This window comes from Stegodyphus dumicola, chromosome 6 (genome assembly GCF_044657685.1).
Source record: "Stegodyphus dumicola isolate Sdum_Otavi_A_Nest chromosome 6, ASM4465768v1".
Taxonomy (NCBI): Eukaryota; Metazoa; Arthropoda; class Arachnida; order Araneae; family Eresidae; genus Stegodyphus; species Stegodyphus dumicola.
In genome coordinates, this window is record NC_140773.1 from 199762769 (window position 1) to 199785386 (window position 22618).

General features: G+C 33.6%; 1 protein-coding gene across 1 annotated transcript in view; it reads left to right on the forward strand.

Moving 5' to 3' along the window:
- LOC118188244 (alpha-catulin-like) overlaps nucleotides 1-22618 on the forward strand; it is a 723160-nt gene that overhangs the window by 176721 nt on the left and 523821 nt on the right. The window contains exon 2 of the mRNA XM_085819331.1: nucleotides 21709-21779. Within this exon, the coding sequence (XP_085675457.1) occupies nucleotides 21720-21779 (60 nt within the window). The 5' untranslated portion in view covers nucleotides 21709-21719. The remainder of the gene's footprint in view (nucleotides 1-21708; nucleotides 21780-22618) is intronic.

The following is a 22618-nucleotide window of genomic DNA, read 5'->3' on the forward strand; positions in this document are numbered from 1 at the left end:
TGCGATTTTTACAAAATTTGGCACTTTGGACTAATTTGAGTCGTAGGATCGAAATATGGAAAAACATTGATACGCTACTTTAGAAAAGTCCGATTTTGTGTCAAAATGCCTATGTTATAACAATGTTATGTATAAATCTAAAACTTAACCTAAGTCGCGCTTTCAAGACATGAAAAACGCAAAATGAATTTTGTTAATCGGCTCAGTATAACGAAAGATACAGAATTGTCTTTTTTTTTTTTTTTTTTTTTTTTTTTTTCAGTGCAATTCGTTCGAACGCAATTTATGGTTCCTCAAAGCGCTGATCAGTTTGCGCAAGGGAAAAAAAAATGTCGAAAATTTTGAAAATGTTTTCAATGTAACCATTACTGTGAGATATCTATTTTTTAAAATTATTGCAATCTCGATTGCTACCTTTAAACAACGATATCTGAAATTTCATTTCGATTGGTTGAGCGGGTAGGCGTCTAGGGGTTCATATATCGGTAAATTTTGTTTTACAACAACCCTGTATGTCTGACCTTTCCTTTTTTGCGTTATGCTAAAAATGTTTTTATTTTGCGCAAGATATTTAATTTTTATAGCGAAATTCCAAATTAAGCAATTTTTAGCTAGTGGATCAAATTTTGAAATCTGTAAATTTTCAATTTGTAAATACGACTGGCTTAAAGACGTGTTGCCTACCTATGCAGTTAAATAACACATAATGAAAATAAAGGAGTGATTTTAAATTTTGATCTAAAATATCAAACTATTAATATTTCTATATTTTTGCCTTCCTACCACGAACGAAAAGTTCTAATAACTGATGATAAAAATTCAAGGTTCAGACAGATATCTAACTGATTATAGTTAGGGGATACTACTTATATTAATACTCAAAGTTCATACACAGGGTTACACATTACTCATTTGCTTATAAACGGTAAGGTATCTGGGCACATTAATAAACCACAAACCCTGACGAATTTCTAAATTAGTCAAAATCATAAATCTCCCTGAATGGTGAATGTGTGTGTCTCGTGTATATACACTAAACTTAATGTTAGCTGTTAGTTAATAACTGCCAAATAACATTAAACGCAGAGAAAAAATCAAATGAATTCGTATCGAGTTAAAATTATGCATTTAATAAGCTGATATACTTGCACCGTTAACAAAATATATCTTGAAATCCGCATTATTAAGATACAAATGTTGTTGTTGTTATTGTGACTAATCTCATTTGTCTGACGTCATCAGAACAAGCCCACGAAATTCACCGTGGCAAGGAGTACAAAATTACGCCTCTCGTTGCCAATAACCTTGGGCACTAGTTAGGTGACAGTACGATTTGCGCAGTTCCACTCCAATTTTAGGGAAAGCACCCCAAGGAAGGTGCGGGTTCTAGGATCTTCCACTCCTCTTTCCCTAGCACGAATCTACACGAGAGGACTTTCGACTCGCTATATATTTAAAGAGCCTACATGCCGCAAAGACACTGTATATTTACAAACATCCATTCCATCTCTGGGATTCGAACTCGGGTCAATAACCACTATCGCTTTTGTGCGGCAAAGTACTATATATTGTTGTTGATGTAATCATGTCTATGATCAAGCCTATTCAAATAGTGCAATGGGCGAAGGTGACAGCCCCGGCAATATGCAATATATTATTGCCTTCGTGGGTTTGGTCTCGTAAACAAGACTTCCAGTTTTTAAAAATTCAGTAAGGAAGGTTCACAATCAAAAATGTGTGCAGCTGTCTATTTTGTTTCCGAGCAAGTATTACAGTTTTTGCAAGTTTTCCCGCCCTCTCTGACAATTTACAATCCTCTGTGATAGCCTGTTCTAAGCCCAATTATCGCTTTAGTTAAAAGTCGATCTCCATTGATGTTATGGACCTGGTGCTTTATTAGAATTGAGTCTTCCTTCAATCTGTATTTGGCAACGGCATTTGCATCGGAGAAGGGGATACTGAAGTTATTATTATTGTTGAGATTTCGAGCCTCCTTTTCTGCTTATCTGCGTTCTCGTTACCTGGGATATTTCCATGCGCTGCCAAACATCGAAGAATGCAAATCTTATCCAAATTATGGACTTCGTTTAGGGGAATGTGGTTCTTATTGTTGATCAGGAACCTTCCATCCAAGACTGCCTCTAGAGCTGCTTTTAAGTAAAAAAAAGGCAGAGTCTTTTCGCTTGCTCACAAATGGGAAATTCTGTCAAGTGCCAATATGTGGTGTAACTGAAAAGCACATCTTACTAACATCCGAAGGTTCGCAGTTCGAATTTTTGCGAGGGCATCGTTGATTTTTCATGATGCCCAGCTTCAAAAAATATTCTATATCGCTCTGCAAGTGATGCCAGAGCTAAAATATGATGGACAATAATTCCTCGTCACCTGGATTTGGCGATTATGTCTATTCTTTCTCAGTCGTTCATTAAGTGAGGAAGAATGTAAGAAATGTTTTCCACCCCAACCGCGATCTTTGAGAATGTTAATTGGAGAAACGCATCGCTAGCATATGGAAGACCGAAGTTCGAATACCAGCGAAGACATTGCTGATTTTTCATAATTCTTGCTCCAAACTAAGTCTAATGACTTCACGTACTTTAATACTTAATTTATATAGAAATAAATCTAGGTATAATGCAATTCTGTAAGTCCATGTAAAAACTCATGCATAAGATCTATTACTACTACATATACTTCTTCTGGAATCTTAATCTATTTCTGATAGCAGAAATTATTATATATACGCTTGTTTAAGGTAACTACTTTTTTACAATCATCCAATCTTTTGCACTAAACTAAAAAACAAGCTTTATTTGCAAAGGATTAGAATATTTCATTTCTGGAAGAAATAAAAAATAGTAATGTAAATATTTCGTGAAGAAACACTAACGTGATTCGTTTTCGAATGAGGAAAAATCCAATGCAATATAACACTTTCTGCACTTTCTGAAGTGTCTGGGTGTTAGATTTTCGAATTGTAAATTCCAGAGAGGTTCCATGCAGCTATTCAGAGCATACCTTCGTATATCCTCTCACCAAAAATAAAAAAGATAAGCATAACAACAAAAACAGAAAGGAAACTTAAAAGAAAAACCTCTGTAACCGGTACGTGTGCTGCCAACACAATGGTCTTGGCGGATAGATTTAGAGAAAAAGTTGCAAACAAAAAACAGAAATTAGTAATTACATGTCGTATAGAAGGAAAAGACTAGAATACCTAAGAGCAAAGAATATCTGAGAAATACAAAAGAGGAATATGATAACGCGTGGAATTGAGGCTGCTGGATTCTTTAGTTTAAATATCACTCATATTAAGGCCTTATTGCAAGTAAAAAAATTACTCATATTTTAGAAATTAATTTGTAATTTTAAGTGATATAAATTATTTTAATCACATATAGTTATTTGTGTAGAAACGCTTGCCCGAAACAATATTATTTTACGAAATCTGAAATTACACGGATAATATTTTCATTTTAATTGCAATAATGATGTTAAGTGTTTAGTAAATGAAGCTTAATAATAGAAATGTACAGTAGAACTTATCGCTAGCGGACGCTCAAAGGATCTCGACCTTCCTCTATTATCAAGGAGTGTCCGTTAAATGAGAGTTGGTTGTTTGCTACTTTGAATGCCTGGTGATTCAGGAACTGTCTGCTAAAAGGGAGGTAAAGTGGAGTGCTCGTTCACGGAGGTTCGATTGTATATTTGCAGAGAGACTTCATGTACTATTAAACTTAATTTACTATACAATTACCTAGAAGAGCAAAATTATCTCTACATGTAATAAAAGACACTGTCTGTGTGTCTTTTGTTCGTGCTGCGCGTAAGCTAATTGACCCATGGCTACGAAATTTGGTACATAGGTGCATCTAGACAGGAGCCAGTGCATCTGGAAGAGATTTTTCAAAATTCGAATCCTTTTTTTAAATTTAATCTTTTCTATTCTATCGCATCATTTTGAATTGTTTCATTCTTTTAGAAATGTGATTTTGGCAACAGTTTTTCATTCAATGCTTTGTATACTGGACTGCTCACTGTTGAAAATATGAAACAAAATATTATTAATTATTCACGCAACATGCACATCACAATCTTCTTATTCTGACGCGCATGTATCTCGCGGGGCAGAACAGGAAGAATTTCCTTTTTTTTCTCTCTCTCTTTCTTAATTAGCTATTGGCAAAGAGGTTTGTATATTTTGAATTATGTCATCCACAAAGCACAATTTTGATCGGTTATTGCTTTCTGATGATGGTTTAATTCTTTTAAAAATGTGGTTTTGGCAACAGTTTTTCATTTATTGCTTTGGATACTGGACTGCTGACTGTTTCTCTTGAAAATATGAGATTTATTGCTTATTTCATTGTAATTTTTTATACTATATTTTAATTATATAAAATGTTTTGCATGATTAATTTTAGGAAACAAAGTTAACTTTCTTTATACCATTTTAATTCTTAAAATGTTGCAACAAGAAGTTGGTTAATTTATTTATTAGGATCATTAATATTTGTATTAAGGGATATTGCTTATTTCATTGTAATTTTGTTATATGTAATACATTAAAAACAATTTTTTTTGATGAAATTGTTTTTCAGAGTAAAATTCTGCACAGTTTTTAAATTTAACATTTGGTGTTCCCTTTAGGCATTTTCCCGGTAGATTTAAAATCCAGACGAAGGCTGGCCGCGTAACTGCTAGTAATGAATAAAATTTAAAAAAAATTATATGACACCTTATTCTTTACTTCACCACTATCAGAAATTGCAAAACGTTTACTGTATTTGAAAACTGAACTTTTTTGTTGTTGTGTTTTCTTAAAATTGAAATTTCATTTTATTCTAAAGGTTATAAAGGTTATTAGTTCTTCCTAAAGCTTATCTTTAATTTTGCTGGATAAAGGTCAGTTGATCAGACGAGTGATGATTGTCAGTTGATTCCAAGATTTTTTCTGGTGATTTCTCTTTATATTTACGCATTTAAATCTTTTATGGTTTCTCTTTATATTTACGCACGAAAATATTTAACGGTCATTGAACAATTCTTATTAGTTTGAAATGCTATCTACTGACTATGCTCTGTCATTCTAACGAAAGCTGTATGAGTACTTTTGTGTGAAAAGTTCCAGAATTTTGAATTGTTTTTGGAAAATAAATTTCATCAATCTTTCATCGGTTCTGTGAGCATTCAACCCATTATGAACCCGTACGAACTGCAGTAACTGTTCAGTGATATTGCGAGAATACCATTTTTTGAAAGAGTTGCGAAAAGAGCTCATAAACCTGGATTAAAATAGGTGACAAAGAAATTTCGAGAGACTGGATATTCAGCGTGGTTTCAGGGAAAGGACAGCAGCTCATTTCGCAGGAAATTTCATAAGAACTGGCTGTTATTAAGGCTGACAAAGAAAGTTTCCTATTTTCAACATCCAGTCACAGGAACTCCAGCAATGGCGCATGAATTGATATTCCTCTGGAATTTCTCCATACGAAGAGGGATCACGTTGTGCTGCGCTTTCAACAAATCATAAATGCATAGAATGTGCATACTGAATGCATGCTGTAACCCAATTCACCCTTATTTCTATCGTTTTAGGTTTCTACATTTTATACTGAAATATAGTAGCTTCTACTTTGAATAAAGTTTCATTGAAAAGCCTTCTTTTAGTGGTGAAAATCTGTATTACTTTTATTTCTTTTCATTTCTCTCTTCCTCGAAGATTGAATAAGATATATTCCAAGTTTCAGTTGGGTACGCTTATGGTTTGTAAAGAAATTTGAGAGGGGCAACATTTATTATAATTAACATGTATTTACTGCAGTGCAAGTGGGTTTTTTTACCTTTATTTCTTATTTATCAGATCTAATTCTAATAATTATGCAGTTAAAATATTCTCTCCAAAATACAATATATTTAAATAAAGCAAAATGCAATCCGAAAATTGTAATTAGGATTTTATCGTTATTTAAAAAAAAATTATGTATAAACATTTAATTAATTCCAAAATAATGCGAATATTTCTGTTTCCTTTTTAACAGAAAAGTAAACTTTACTATATTTAACTGGTGTTACTCTTTTGTAGTTCTGATCTGTATTTTAATTGCTAAAAGATGTGCGGTAACAAAAATATACCTTCATAATATCAAAACGTAAAGTATTATTTAAATAGAATATAAAATTCATTTTTAGGTTATAAGGTATTTCTCCCACTGTCCTAGCGTGCATTCGTGGTGTAACGGTAGCACGCTGGGCCGGTATTCCAGAGGTCCGTGGTTCGATTCCCGGCGAAGGCGGTTGCTAATTTTTCATCTCTCTGGCTTCCAAAAAAAATCCTAATGACTCTACAAGTGGCGCCCGAGCTAAAAGGGTTGTGGATGATGATTCTCCGCACCCAGGATTTGGCGACTAGGTCCCCTAAAACCCTAGTCGCCCTTTAAAAAGGGGAGTATATAAGGTATTTCTCCCACTTTACTAGCGTGTCTTCGTGGTGTAACGGTAGCACGCTGGGCCGGTATTCCAGAGGTCCGTGGTTCGATTCCCGGCGAAGGCGGTTGCTAATTTTTCATCTCTCTGGCTTCCAAAAATACCTAATGACTCTACAAGGTAAGCTAAAAAGTGTAATTAAGAGCTGAAAAGAATTCTGTTGCGACTAAAGTTAAACAACAGAACAAACTTTTATTTATATTTTTAAAAATACATATGCCTAAACTACAAATAATCGAAATTCATTATGAAAGTGCTTTTATATTAATATTTATATTGTAACTATTGAATATAAACATTATATGACAATTTACATGCCATTTTGCATGCATCTAAATTAACTTAATAGCTCTTTGATATTTCATACGCTGTAGTATCATTTTACGTTAGAATTAGTGACTTTGTACTAGCTTCTGTGAAACAATAATGACATAATTAATGATATAATTATATAATGATCTTATTATATAAATAATAATATGAATAATATTATATTTATGATACTGAATTATATCGTTTTCAACCAACAAAAATAATTAAAGCACGTAAAGGAATTAACGATACGTTTAATTTTATTTGCATAAGAAAAACATTAGACACATAGATAAATGAAGTTGGATGAAGAGAGGTTTACTGCACCTAAATAAGTGTATGTTTTCTGTAATTATATTAATAATATTATATCGGAGCAAAGGGTAGAATCTGAATTTGTTCGGAAATAGATAAAATCTGAGGAAAGTTTAGAGAAAGTCTTCAAAAGCATTTGACAGAATCTTGATAGATTTATTTTACTAATAAAATTAGCCATACATTTGAAAGATAAATGTTTTGCATTTTCCCTCTTTTAATTATTGAAAGAAATAATACCTAAGTCACTAATATTTTTGGTACTCGTTTTATATATTGCCAAGAGCTGACGGTTAAGATAGCTTGAATAAAAATTCGAAGCACAAAAATAATCACCAAAATATTTACGATACGGTTAAGTTGAAGAAAAGTCCAAGGTAAAAAATAACATAACAGATATTCGTAAAATTAGAAATGTTTAATGTAAATTAAACAACTTCTCAAGGAAATAAGGAAAACAAAATCCAGTCAGCGAACCAAGATCAACCCGGAGCTATGAAACTCTGGATAGCATTTAAAGTGTCTGAAAACATTCGCGTTTAAGAATGCTTTTTTCGCCTCATAAGCTCAATTATGTGAGAATCTAATTGGTTACGATCAGGCCATATATAAATTTATTTCGCCATTTTGCACTGCCCCATAACCTTTCCATAGCTTGCGTATGATAATCATTATCGGGATCGATAAATTTAAATTTACGGTTTACGCAGAAATGTTCAAATCCGGCCTCTGTTAATTCTTCAGTGTTATATCCTTTCAGACAGTCTTAGTATATAACTGCGAAATGCCCAGTTGCCGTAAGATAGCTTCCCCACAAAGCGGGTTTAGTGTTGCTAGACTTGGCACGAAATCGCCTATTTGGCGACAAAATTGACGATATACCATAGTCGGAGCGAGAGCATTTTACGAGTTTTCTTGTAAACAAATAGTTAGAATATTTTAGATTCTTACTGGTTTTCCCGAGAATGTTCTCAAAGGCAGTTCAGAAGCTATATATATACCCTGCATGTACGTGAAGTAAAGCGTCTTGAGTATTATGTTGAGTTCAGTAGTAGTGCCTTGAGTTCAGAGATTAGCTCAAGAGCGGTCGATCGAATCGAGAGATGTACTTTAGTGCTTTGCCGTGAAGCGGTATCCACTCATATAGCCTGAAGGCTGTGTTGCTGACTCTTTCAGCATGTTTATCGTAGTATTTAGACGACTGTAACCCATCTTTGGAACTGCCCTGTGTAAAATTAAATTGTAAATTATAATTGTGTTTTGATTCTTCATCCAGGTTGCCATCAATCACCCCAAATTCATGGATCCGTAAAACGCAACAATATTATAGTGCCGTCAATAATATTTTCTTCAATAAATTTAAGCAAATTTCTGACATAAGGAACTTAAAGACATTTTTATGTTTTCCGCAAATCTTGTCGTACACTTACTAGGATGGAAGGATACGACCAATGTCTTTTTTTGATGGAAAGCAGATTTTCGTCTACTATGACGATACCAACCAGTACCGCTTAATTTAACTGATGGTCTAGATATTAATGAATGTTCACAAACTTCTCTTATGTAACTGTTCCAGTCAATAACAGAGCAATGATTCATATCAAGTTGACACTGACCATGTGACCATGTTCAAGGGGAGTTAATTCTAAACAGCATGTATAAATGAAATTAATTTCCACTAAGAAACTGATTCTCGATCCTTCAAACCAGTCTGAGTTTCTCTCTTCTCTTTTTTTTTTCCTTGGCACGTCATATCTTTAATTCTCTATTTTGGTGAAGAATCGAAATAGAGCTCTCTTTCGAAATGAAGTAGAGCTTCATTTTACGGTTTTTCATGCATTTTGTTTTCAGAGTGAATAATTTCTCGTTTCTGATGAAACTGCATTGGAAAATCTTAAACCATTATGAAAGTCCCAAATTTTCATATCCATGGTAAGTACAATAATCATAAAAATGGAAGTTACCGTTACATCTTTAGAATTTGTAATCTCGTTGCCAGTTTTAAAACCGCATCCCTTTTTTACTTTTTTAAAAAAAGTAAACATTGTAACGAATTTAATGTAAACATAGCGACTCCATTTGAACTAATCTCTTGGTGAGTATAGCAAAACATTTAGCGACCAATCCGGTCCCGAAAACAGAACACTACCATATTTTCTACAGATTTTGTAGTACTGCCAGTGCCGACTTCGTGTTTTTTCTATTTCTGCATAATTAAAAACATATTGAAATGAAAATTAGGTTTTTCGCGATTGAAACATTTAGTTTTGATGAGTGTTTTACTTTCTATATGTTAGTTAATTTCATAACGCCATTTTATAATTCTGAACATTTTAATCCAATTTTCTGCCCTTGAGGTGACTATTTATTTAACAATCTTTATTAGATGAATAATTTTGCTATGTTTTATAGTGTGTTTTGATTTAGTTTCTTAGAACTTTAATATTTTCAGAGACTTGTGATTAATTAGTTTTATTTAATTATTAATTACTTGTACGCTTATTTATTTAAGACCTTCCTTACTTACCTAAAGATATAAGTTATTAGATAGAACAGCTTATCTCAATCAAATATACATATTTCATACCCTCCTTTTTATACCTTATTTGATAAATTAACGAATGGTTAAATACGAGTACAATTAAAACATTCGAAACAGTAATTTATTTGTACGGCAGGTTCAAACGATTTTAATTTCCCGTTAGAGTTCCATTATCTTTAAGAACCATCACTCTATTTCACAGGAATTGGTAGAAAGCTGAAACCTTGCAGAAATTCCAATTTATTTCTAATTAGAATGCACTTTTTAAATCTAATGCCTCGTTTATTTTTATTGAGTTTGATTAGCTTTTATAGCGGAAAGAGATAACACAATTACTGCTTTTACATCTGACGCCTGGTTTTAAATTGAGAGAATTTCATTTGCTGCAGCATAATAAAGATCGATTATAATTTCCACGAATTTTTTTCACCATCCATTTCCATTCCTGTTTTTCTCACCTTATTTATTTGTTTTCACTTTCCCCAAGGGAGAATTCTTGCTTAATAATGGATTTCGTAATGAAAAGGTCGACCTTTTGACTTTCATGGAGACATTAGTAATTTTGCCTTTGAATAAACGTTTCCTAGAAAAGAGCCTGAAGCCAAGCCAGAGTTTTGCTTCCGAAGAACTATTTTTGGATCATAAAAGTATATCAGACAGGTGCGTCAGTGCTGATAAGAGACCAATAAAAATGGTTGGCGAGTCAATTTTTTTCATAGCCTGGGAAGAATGATTTCAATTCTGAGGAAGATTTCGTAACTATTACAGATAATAGAAAGTAACTTCGCGTCCGTTTTTAAAATGATTGCGTAAGGTAAATGACGTTAAAAATATTTTGTTAGATATGCTAGAGTTGAAATATTTTACTTAGTTTCATAAAAATGCGGAAATATTTTGTTGAAAATGTAATTTCAATGTAATTTTAATATTCAGGCACCATTTTAAAAGAATTGTTTTTATCATTACAAAGCAGAAATGGGTTTACTATTCACGTAATTACAGTCAATTTGTATTGAAAAGTATAATACTACAGAGAACAAAATAAACAAAACCTAAAAAAGGTCAGACTGTTGAGTGAAAATGAGTTAAGAGCATTAAAAAAAATCAATGCTAATGTCTGTTTAAGTATGGAACTGGCTTCCTGTGAAATTTTGAGGAAACTGTCTTGTATTCATAAAACTTTCGAAACGCTCCTAGGTCAGCCCTTTTGTTATAGTAAATCACAAATTGGAAACTTCCTAGCAAAGATCATTAGGCATGAAAAGAATAAATAATAGTTAATAACAAGTCCCATAATAAGTAAATTATCTAAAAATTAATTCCTAGTAATATCTTTTAGTTCTTCCCAATTGCACTCGTTCCTGCTTCCTGCTCAACTCTATGTTTTGTTCGTTTTGCTTACGTGCTTGTGCTGTTCACATTTTACGTGAATTAACCTTAACAAACACTCTTTTTTCGTGGTTTACACCATGTGTAACTTGAATACGAGCCACTTTCGCTTAGAAAGTCCTCCACTAAGGCATCCCTTCCCTATGCTGATAGCCGTTGTGGGCTTTGCCGTATTCAATAAGCTAACATAACCTTGTAGAATGAAAGTCGAGATTTTATTTTAGAGAATTAAACACCAGTTTTTACTGTTCGGAGGCTACGTTTTAAACGTATTGATTTGATTGATTGGTAAGAAAATTCGACGACCGGATATAGTGTTGTAAAGAAACCTGTCCTTTTTAAAGTATAATACTAAGAGACGGATAGCATAAGTTTGTCAGTGATTAAACCCATAAATTAATCGCCCTTTCCTGAGTTGTATATTCTTGCTTTATTTGTAATAATTAGTCGAGAGCGGACAAATAAAACTTTCCTGAGTTTTTAATCTGAATTTTTGAGAAAACTTCTTTCAGTCAAAGGGATAACTTGTGAGCAGTAAACACACAACACCTGTGAGATAAGTATTTGATGTTAGGTGGGCATAACTATAAAAGCAATTGTGCAGCAGAGATCTAAATTTAATTGGTCCACAATTAGAGCAAGATAAATCCGTTTTTCCTGAATATAAGTGAAAGAATTACATTTTTCAGTTTATCGACAATATTTCAGCAATATTATGGATTTCAAAATGATAATTTTATTTCCATAAATCAGAATGAAAAACACCATTTTTATCAAGATTAAAAAAAGAAATTACTGTTAACTTCGCAGAGCAAATAATATACTTCTGTTCCAACAAAAAAATTAAATTAGTTTTATTTACATGGCTATAAAAGGAAATACATAACGTTGTTTTTATTTTCCTGTCCTAAAATTATTATCAGTTTAAATAAACCTCATTTTAAGACATACAGTTTATTGAAGTAAATGAAAATTTCAGATAATTATCTTGTAGAGTCATTAGGTTAATTGGAAGCAGAAAAGATGAAAAATATGCAACCGCCTTCGCCGGGAATCGAACCACGGACCTCTGGAATACCGGCCCAGCGTGCAGAACGACAACACCACGAAGGCACGCTAGGGAAGTGGGAGAAATACCTTATATACTCCCCTTTTTAAAGGGCGACTAGGGTTTTAGGGGACCAAGTCGCCAAATCCTGGGTGCGGAGAATCATCATCCACAACCCTTTTAGTTCAAGCGCCACTTGTAGAGTCATTAAGTATACTTTTGGATTCAGGAAAGATGAAAAATAGCAACCGCCTTCGCCGTGAATCGAATCACTGAGCTCTGGAATACCGGCCCAGCGTGCAGAACCACTACACCACGAAGGCACGCTAGGGAAGTGGGAGAAATACCTTATAATCTAACAAGCTATTTAAATATTCGCAAAGAAGTTAAAAAAATATTTAAAAATTTAGAAACCACTACAGTCATAAAATTAAAACAAAAACTGTAACTGATCATTTTATGCTGATTCCAAATTAATGTCTAAAATAGTTTTGAGGCAATTATTTACGATTAGCCTATTTGCTCAAGAATCAGTCGCCTTGCAATTTAACATATCCAACATAAAAACTATGTACTTAACACGAGCTGTTAAAATTAGTGATCCCAAAGTATAGGAGGGCAATAAAACTTGCTAAGAATATTATTTCATTATAAATTAACACTGTGTGAAGACTAATTAAGCTCTTAAATCTTATCATTTAATAATGAAGAGATTTAATTATTAGTTATATTATCATTATTATTATTTCACTATCTACTATATGCTTATAAATAGTAATACTAATAGATGAAGCACGTTAATATCTCCAAGCACCATATATTTTTGATTCCACAGTGGCCACGAGCGAGGTAAGAAGTACTTTGATATGAGTTTATTCTGCAGTTTATATTTCATTGTAACGCCCATTTTTAGAAAGGAAACAGAATTATTTTTCATAAATAATTATCTTGAGCAAGGATTTCATTAGTGATAGTTTAAAAGTTTATGATTATTGTTAATGATTTCCATGTTCTTCCTGATTATCTGCTTCCCGATTTCAGCATTCGGTAGAACTGTTCTATATTGGTGTATTTTGGAATATTCGTCAAAACACTATGGAGTTAAGAAGTAGTAGAATCAATTCCCTTCTTACCTCCATAGTATATACGCGATAACACATTCGCGTACTATACATGTGCTTAAGTACACGTTGAATGGTAAGAACACATAGATTTTCAAGTTTTATATTTAATTAAATCGTATCTACAGGCTGTAAAAATATAAATATTAACCATATAAGCTTTTATTTTTAAAATTTTTTCGCATAAATTTTCCGTTATAAAATGCTTCTTTTTTACTATTTATAACAGAATAAAACTTGTAAGACAATGTTAGCCAAACAAACGTTTCTCGCCAATTCATAATGTCGCCAATGAGCTGAAAACTTTTCGTCGGGGTGCAAATAATCAGAAAGTGCTAATAAAGATATCACATTTACCTGAACTTGTCTGGTAGCTGCAATTTTGTTTCAAATCATTTTACATTTTAACAAGCCGCCCAGATGGGATAGTGATTAGTGACTCTGACGGTCGTACCAAAGGGCCCGGATTCGAATCCGAGAGAAGGCATGGATGTAATTTATCATCCCTTCAGTAGGAGGCAACAGTGGCCCACTTGTTAGGAGCCTTCATAATAAATAGACCACTACTTCCGGCCTAATAGAGGCCAATGCCTATAAACCGCCATTGGGGAAGTTAGGGATAATTTAAATTTTCTTATTCAGATTATTAATATTGAATATCTTTCCCATGTTTCGGTAATTTTACATTTGTGATATGAGAACTGGCATTAAGAAACGCTTATGGTGTCACTGACGCTCATTTCAAACAACAGTGTATATACTGAATGCAAAAATACCAATTGCGATTATGTGTTTTACTACTCTCATGGCTGTTGCCAACTTTCTGGCTGAAATCAGGTTTCAGTGTCTAATGAGTGATTTATTTTTATTACTATATCTGGGCTATATGTAAGTTAAAAATATGTAAATAAAAATTATAATTTAAATTAGCAATAGCCCCTTAATTCCTCATTTTAATATGGGTATTTTCTCCTTTAAAACAGCAATAACGTTTTATGGACTGCATCATTTCTAGAATAATCCACATCATATGACTTTTACATAATGATGATGTCGCAGCTAATTTGGAAATTAACATTTCTTGAACCGAAATCTGTCTCTTAGTAAGGTGTCATTATTCGATAACTACACACTTTGCTTCTCGTCTTCTGCCTACGTAGAATACTGTTGCGTTACTCGCTTCTTATTGCAAACAATACCAAAAATGTAAATATTTTTAATCTGGCACGATTAGAGCCCACAAATGCCAATTGAAATAAAAACGAATATTTAATCTGCCTCAACTGCCACGTTTGCTGGTTATTATGGATCAGCATCTACGAAATGCAATATTTTTACATCATTTAATATATATAATGCATCATTTCATATATTAATTAAATTTCATGGTTCAGATAGTCATCAATAATAACTGAAATTACGCTTTATTTATTCATTTTAAATTACATAGTTTATTCATTACTCGTATATGAGCATAAATTTGAAATAAAATTACATTATTTTACGTTTTACTGACCGACAACACACTGCAACATGGAAGGAAAAATATTTCAATCGATCAGTTTTTTGATTAAATTCGAAAGAAAAATGTATTGTGTTTTCTCGAGGGGCAACACATTTCTTTTATATCGCTAAGTTTTCTGACTAAATTTTGAAACAAAAATAACTTATAGAATAACACAAAGCTTTGAAAGTCGCTGAGTTTTTACTTCAAATTCGAACCTAATATAAAATAAATAAAAAACAGATTTAAAATTCAAACTTTAGACTACGAGGTGCATTTAACGGAGTAGAGAAACCACTCGTGTCCAAAACTAGATCTATATATGCCACGGCGTTCCCACGATAAGAGAAACATACAAACAGACATACGGATTCTTCACAATTTAATAGAGAGATTTTTTTCATTGGATTGCTTCCGTGTGTAAGCACGATTGTAAATTATTTGTTATTGTGAGACAGAATATGTACTGTGAAATGGCAACAACTAATTCTGGATATCGTACTATTTTGACTTTCAAAAAATGATGTACGATGCATGTTTAGATATATGTTCGTTTAAGAATAAGTTATGTGTAGACCTAATAAGTTACGAATTAGATTTATCTTTCACTAAATGTTTGTTGCCTATTTTAAAAACAATTTATGAGTGATTAATTTATATGCAGAAGAAGATAACACGTGCAATGCTGCAACAGATTTCTTTCAACTAACAAAATTTTCTATTTTTCCTGAACAAGAAATCCGGAAACTGAAAGTAATAAACGCCTGCAAGAGGTTTTCTTTCAGGATGATAATAGTACAATTCTAGTACTCATAATTTGAAATAAATGTATGATTTCAAGTCAACAAACCAGAGGCTCTTCAATAAATTAGAAAATTTTATTCTATTTGGTCTGGAACGAAATTAAAGTCATCGAGACAACCTTAGTGCGGATATCTGAAGGTCAGTTAACTGCCGTTGTATTACAATTGTTTAATTTCTCAAAATAATGCATAAAATTAATAATATTACGTTTAATATAAAATACGTAATAAGAAAGCAATAAATTTATTATTTTAAAATTAATTGGCATCATATTTTATACACTTTATCCTGCATACATAAAGAAATAAAATTTTAAAAAATGCCTTTCGCGTCCAAACCGTAAATTATTGCGCATTAGGTATGGACATAACAGACTTTATCGATTCGTGTATAACGTTGTTATATTTTTCCGCTTTTCCCACAAAATCGCTGTTTCTCTTATCTCTTTTATAGATTTATGATATGTCGGTATAGTAAATAATTACCAGAACTCATATCTGTCTGGCGTCTTCTTTATGTTGACAGTAATTGAATATTTCATGAACGCTGTTGGTATTTCTCCTTTATCGTGAATAATTTTCTACTAAATAAATTAATGACTGTTATTGTACTTTTTGGTCAAAGTACTCGTACAGAAACAAAAACTTGTTGCGAAGTCTTAAAATTAAGCATAAATTGTATGACTTTTTAAGGATATAAAGTATTATATCCTTAAAACGGCATACAATTTATACTATTATATTATATTTATACCTATTTGATAGTGAGTTCAATAACTGATAATTATTAAAAAACCTACCTTGAATATAGACTAAATTATAGATTTATAGCAACCTGGAAACAGTTGACTTCGTCAAAAATAAATAAGGACACAAAACAAATCAGATTTAGAATTTTATATGCACTTGTAAAAATTATTACATGTTTACATTTTCATGCAATACTGAATTCTTGCATCATTTGCTTTTTTGCATTTGTTGCCGCAAAGACCAAAGCAAAATTAAAAATACAATGAAAGATCTGAGGCGAGGACAGTCCCACCTATAGACAAGGATTAAATAAGTAGTTAAAAATACTTTGAAACTTAGCAGTATCTAAGATCACATTTGTTAAAAAAGTATCGAACATTCACAAATAATTTTTACTGTAGTTAAATTTTTAAAGCAGAGGTTCCCAACGGAGTTAGTGTTGACTCCCGGGGGGGTCGTTGAAATTTTAAAAGGGGTCAATAATGATCAAAGGGTCGATATTATCAAATATACACCAGCCATGTAAAATCAATTATCAATATCATTGATAATTGATTGCTTATTGTTATACACTGACTACCAATAAGTATTGGGACCCTTGTGATAGAAAAGAAAAACTAACTTTATTCAAAATCAATAGTTGGTAGAGTCTCCACGAGAGATAATTACAGCGTGGACCCTCCAGGGCATATTTCCACAAGTCTTTGTATGACAGCTAGTGGTGTTTTCTTCCACTAGGCTTGGAGAAGATATAGAAGTTCCTTCCCCGATTTTTCACGGGTAGTGCAGCCCTGAATTTGGCGATGCAACTCGTCCCAGAGGTTCTCGATAGGATTCAGGTCTGTACTCTGGGCGGGCCAGTCCATTCGATGAACTCCATTGGCACCATACCAAGCCTTGGCTAACGTCGAAACATGACAACTGGCATTGTCGTCCTGAAACTAACGGGGGTCCAAACCCACAACTGCCACAACGTAGGAAGCACATTGTCATCCAAAATAGTGCAGTAGGCATCGGAGTTGAGCTTACCATGAATGGGGACCAAGGTTCCCAGCCCATACCAGGAGAAACACCCCCAGACCATAATTCCACCTCCGCCGAACTTGACTGTTGGCACAATGCATTCTGGCAGGAGACGTTCTCCAGGTAGACGCCAGACCCAGACCCTGCCATCCGAACGGTAAAGGGTGAACTTTACCGTTCGGATGGTAATTCGTCACTCCAAAGAACCCGTTTCCACGGATCTACGGTCCAATTTCGATGTGCTTTTCACCACATTAACCGAGCAGCGCGGTTGGACTTTGTGATTAAAGGCTTATGGGTAGCAGCACGACCATAAAAACCAAGCAGATGTGCTTCCTTACGGATGGTATTCATTGAAACAATACTCCCGGATTCCTGTTGAAACTCGTCGCGGATGAGGGCTATCGGTTGGGTGCGGTTCTTCCGAATTTCTCTGAACAGCACTCGTCGGTCTCTATCCCCCAGTTTTGTTGGTCTGCCGACTCGGGGCACACTCCGACAATCACTTCTCACCTTCCACCTCTTAATCACATAGGCCACTGTCGATTTTGGGTACTTCAGATCGCTAGATATGTCCCTTAAGGATCGGCCCATTTGTGAGACCCGATAATTATACCTTTCTCGAAATCAGAGAGCTCCGAACTGCGAGGCATCTTGCATGCGACTAAAGCCGATGCTGTTTCCTACACGATATATACCGGCGGAGTCCGTGGCGTACCTTGGGCCCACAGATATCGTCATTTGCATAGGTGTCCAAATACTTATTGGTAGTCAGTGTAAAGCTGTATCTTGTAGTAAGGATGGAAGGAAACATATAAAATAAATATAATCTAAAAGATATACTAAAATTATTTAATGTATTTTAAAAATTAGTAACACCTTTTTCAACATATATTTTTTTAGTAAGTGCAATGTCAAAAAAATTAAAATCCATTACACAAGAAAAATATACCAAGAACACGAAATATAAAACAAGAAATACGTTATATATTTTTGAACGAGGTGAGTTATAAATTAAATTAATCAGTTTTACGCCAATTATGAAAAAAATTGCATCCTCAGCCATCATGTTAACTAAAATAAAATGTTTATGTAATTAAAATCTGTGATTTTGTTTCTGAAAACTTGTTTACATTTGTAAAAATAAAAATAATAATAACGTAAAAAGTTATTAAATATACATGTAATAAACAATTTTTTCATACAGTTACGTTCGTACGGGTTCATAATGGATTGAATGCTCACAGAACCGATGAAAGATTGATGAAATTTATTTTCCAAAAACAATTCAAAATTCTGGAACTTTTCACACAAAAGTACTCATACAGCTTTCTTTAGCATGACAGAGCATAGTCAGTAGATAGCATTTCAAACCAATAAGAATTGTTCAATGGCCGTTAATCAAATGGCGCCGGATTGAGAAGTTACGTTTTGAAATACCTTTAATAAATTCAACAATTTTAATAAATTCAACTACTTCCAGTTTATACAAATCAAACTTTAAACATATAATAATAAAACATTCACACGTAAACATTTAGTAATAATTCTACAATACAGATAAGCCTTAAAATAAGAATTACAACAGTTATGGGTCAGCTACATTTTTAGCGACCGAATTCTTCCGACTACAAATCTCAAAAGCGTGTTGCCAGCGCAGGGCAATGAAAAGTGGAAATCAATACGATAGGCATAGAATTAAACAGGAATGTTGAAAATACAATGCAGTACCTTCCGTTTCTTCAAAGTGCTAAAAGGGTTAACAGTTACAGTTACACAAAACCGGATGCAGTTACAGTTACACAGGGACCCGACTAGTTACGGTTGTACAGGGATCGGACCCAAATGTAGCCAGATGGTTGCCAAATGTGGCGACTTTTAGCAATTTCTCGTCAAATTCGGAAACAAAAGTGAATCACCAAATCCATCGGCCTATTTTTCAGGCGAAGCTTCGGATTCTGATGCCTTTCGTGTTACATTATTCAAGAGATACCAAAATTTACATAGTATTACAATTTTTGCATATATATAATGCGAAGCTCGACAGGAAAAAGAAAAGTGCGACCATTTGGCAACGTTTGTGTCCGATCTCTGTATAACTGTAACTTTATTCGTCCTAATGTAACTGTAACTGTATATGCCTTGCAGCAATTTCGAGAAATCGAAGGTACTGGAAATTTCTTGGCGAACGGGAGAAAACTACATAAGACCGAAGAGAGCATCAATTCGCAGTTTAATTCAGAGTGAAGCTCAGATTACTGAGATTATTGAGAGATCACTATGCGAATTTACGCTTTTTCTTGTTTTGTGTTCTTGTATTTAACGTTCTTAGTAGTTTTAAGTAGTAATTACTGATTGTGCTGTGTCCTACTGAGAAGAGATGTACGAGTACTTTTGCGAAACGTTCTGGAACTGTAAATTGTCTCTTCTGGGAAAATACATTTTATCAAGCTATCATCGGTTCTGTGTGCATTCAATCCATTACGAATTCGTATATATGAAATAATATGATTTCACTAAAATTATTTACATATTGACATAAAGCTTAACAGTATTCTTAATTTAATTATTATCATTACGTTATCTATGAGCAATTATTTATATTATGAGTTGCATTCTATACATAGATAAAAATATAAGGAGGTCGATCGATGAAGAAAACTAAACCTTTAAAAATGGTCGATAAAGGAAAAAGGTTTGGAATCCCTGTCTTTGAGATTTTGCAAAAATGCTGCATACAGTGTAATATGATGCTATATAAAGTTGCGTATTTTCATTTTTACCTAATTCATGAAACTTTTGAAGAAGGTGGCATGCAATGACATCTAATCAGCAAAGAAGCAAGATTGATTTTTTTTGACAGAGATTGACAGATTTGATTAACAGAGATTCCTTTTTTTGGCAAATTACAGATCTATTATTTACAGGAAAGGAAGTTGACACAGTGTTTTCTTTGAATTAGCGTTTTCGGAAATATTATGTAGTTTTTTATAAAACTTTTTAAGTAGTAATTTTTTTTTAAATGTGTGCTTGAAATTTTGAAAAACATGTCGCAAAGTACTGCTTTGAAATATTCACAAATTCTACATTTGAAAGTAACAACAATAAACAAACAATAAATTAAATAAATGTAAACGTAAGTACATTAATTAAGGATTTTCTCAAGTCTAACATTAAACAGAACATTATACTATAGCATAGTTGATAAATGTGCTCCTAGATGCTTCTTCCCGCTGTGAAACATCAGAGTTTGCGTTTTAAACATATAACATTATGGCCTTTATTTGTAAAATGTCTTGAAGCTTTCATATGTTTTAATTCAACCAAGTATTTTGTTTCTATTGTTGCTTTTTATGGGCTCGTGGATTCCGAGTAATTGATGAAAACACTTGATGAACAATCAAAATGTAATTTATTCACCAGTAAGCACTATTACACTGGACAGTTCCAAAGACATATTTACGCTCTTCGAGAAACTATGACAAACACACTGAATCAACAATACACTCAGCAATTAGCCTTCAGTCTATAACGGTGAAGAGAGTTTCAAGTCAAAACACTACAGCTCCCGACTCGGTTAATCGCTCTCAAGTTAATCTTTGAATTCAATAAACTAACTACTATGCGTACAGGCAGGATATATATAGGTCTAACCTACTTTCGAGAATATTCCCGGGAAAATCAGTAAGAATGCGTTCTAGAATGTTCTCGTTCTGTCTATGGCATATCACCAGTTTTGCTATCAAATATCGCCACCTAAGCGATTTTCCACCAAATATGGCAACCCTGCCTTTCCCTGCCACTTTCTGGCAACCCTGAACCCGCTTTACAGGGAAGCTATTTCACCGCTCAGCCGCTGGGCATTTCGCAACTCTATTTTCATTTATTAGATTGCAATAGATGACTTACAAATATACTCATATTAATAAATACTAAATCCTAGTCTATTGTCTTCAAGTATTTTTAGTTCAGAACAGTAAAAAGTTTACAATATTTTCTCAAATCAATACATACTGCGTTTCAAATCATGTTTATTTCAGACTTTTCCGATTAAATTCTCTGGATAGGAACCTTCAGTTTGGCCAAAATGTGCATTTTCGAGAGAAGGAAAAGGAACTATGGGATAGATGAACTAAAGCGGTAACTAATTAATTAAACTAAAATAAAACTTTGGAATTATTCGTGAAGAACCTATTTACAAATAATTAGCGTTTAGCTTTTGAATCTTATTGATATATTAATTTCAAAATTTACTTATAAAATAATATGTGTATATTGAATTGACTTAACTTATTGTAAACTGAATAGACTTCTGTAATTTCTTTCTTTATAAATCTAAAATTATTGTAAGCAGATGCACTTACTTCAAGAAACTCAGAAATTCTACATATATTTATAAATTTTCTCTCCCATAGATGTGATTGGAATGTACCCTCCTTCTATATTAAATGCTAAAAAGATTCTTAATGAAAAGCCAAATAAAAAGGTAAGATAATTAATTTTCAAAAATACTTTCTCGTATGTAATTATAATCGTAATTCTATTTAAGCCTGTCGCAGCGTTTCTTAAATATACCTTAACACACTGGTGAAATAAGTTAAGAGAATTTGCATATTTGATCTACGATTTACAGAAATACTGGACAGATTTTAATAAAATTTGGTGTGAATATAGGTTGATATAATACAAACAAAATAAACTAAACATTCAACAGTTATAATAGACACGCATGTTCATGTGTAACACTCATGGGAGTCTGAAGGTCTGAAACAGCGGTTGCAGAAGGCACAAAAGAAATGGGTTAATAGGGGATATGGTCCCCTCTTACAGCCATACAGGCCTCGCAGCGTGATGTCATACTGAAAATAAGGCAGTTTATCAGTGCCTGTGGCAGTTAGACGCACTCATTCAGCAGCGCTGTTTTCAGTTCCTGGATGATTCTCGGAGGGGGGGGGGGGTTGCGAGTTCCGATTGCTCTCTCCAGAGCGTCCTAGACATGCTGTTGAGGTCTGGAGACCTGGCTGGCCAATCCACCCGGCGAATATCCTCACTCTCGAGAAATTCGTCGACCAGAAGAACTCTTTGGAAGAACGTTATCATCCTGTAAGATTAACTCGTGGCCCACTGCATCCCGGAAAAGGCGAACATAGGGCTCCAAGACCTCATCCCTGTACCTCGCGCCAGTCACAGAGCCTCTGTCAAAGACGTGGAGAGGTGTGCGGCCATCCAACATGTTGTCTGCCGTGACCATTACACCGCTTCCATAATTGTTGATTTCGCTTACATTGGAGGGTAGGAAGCGGATCCCCGGCTCTCTCCCTATGA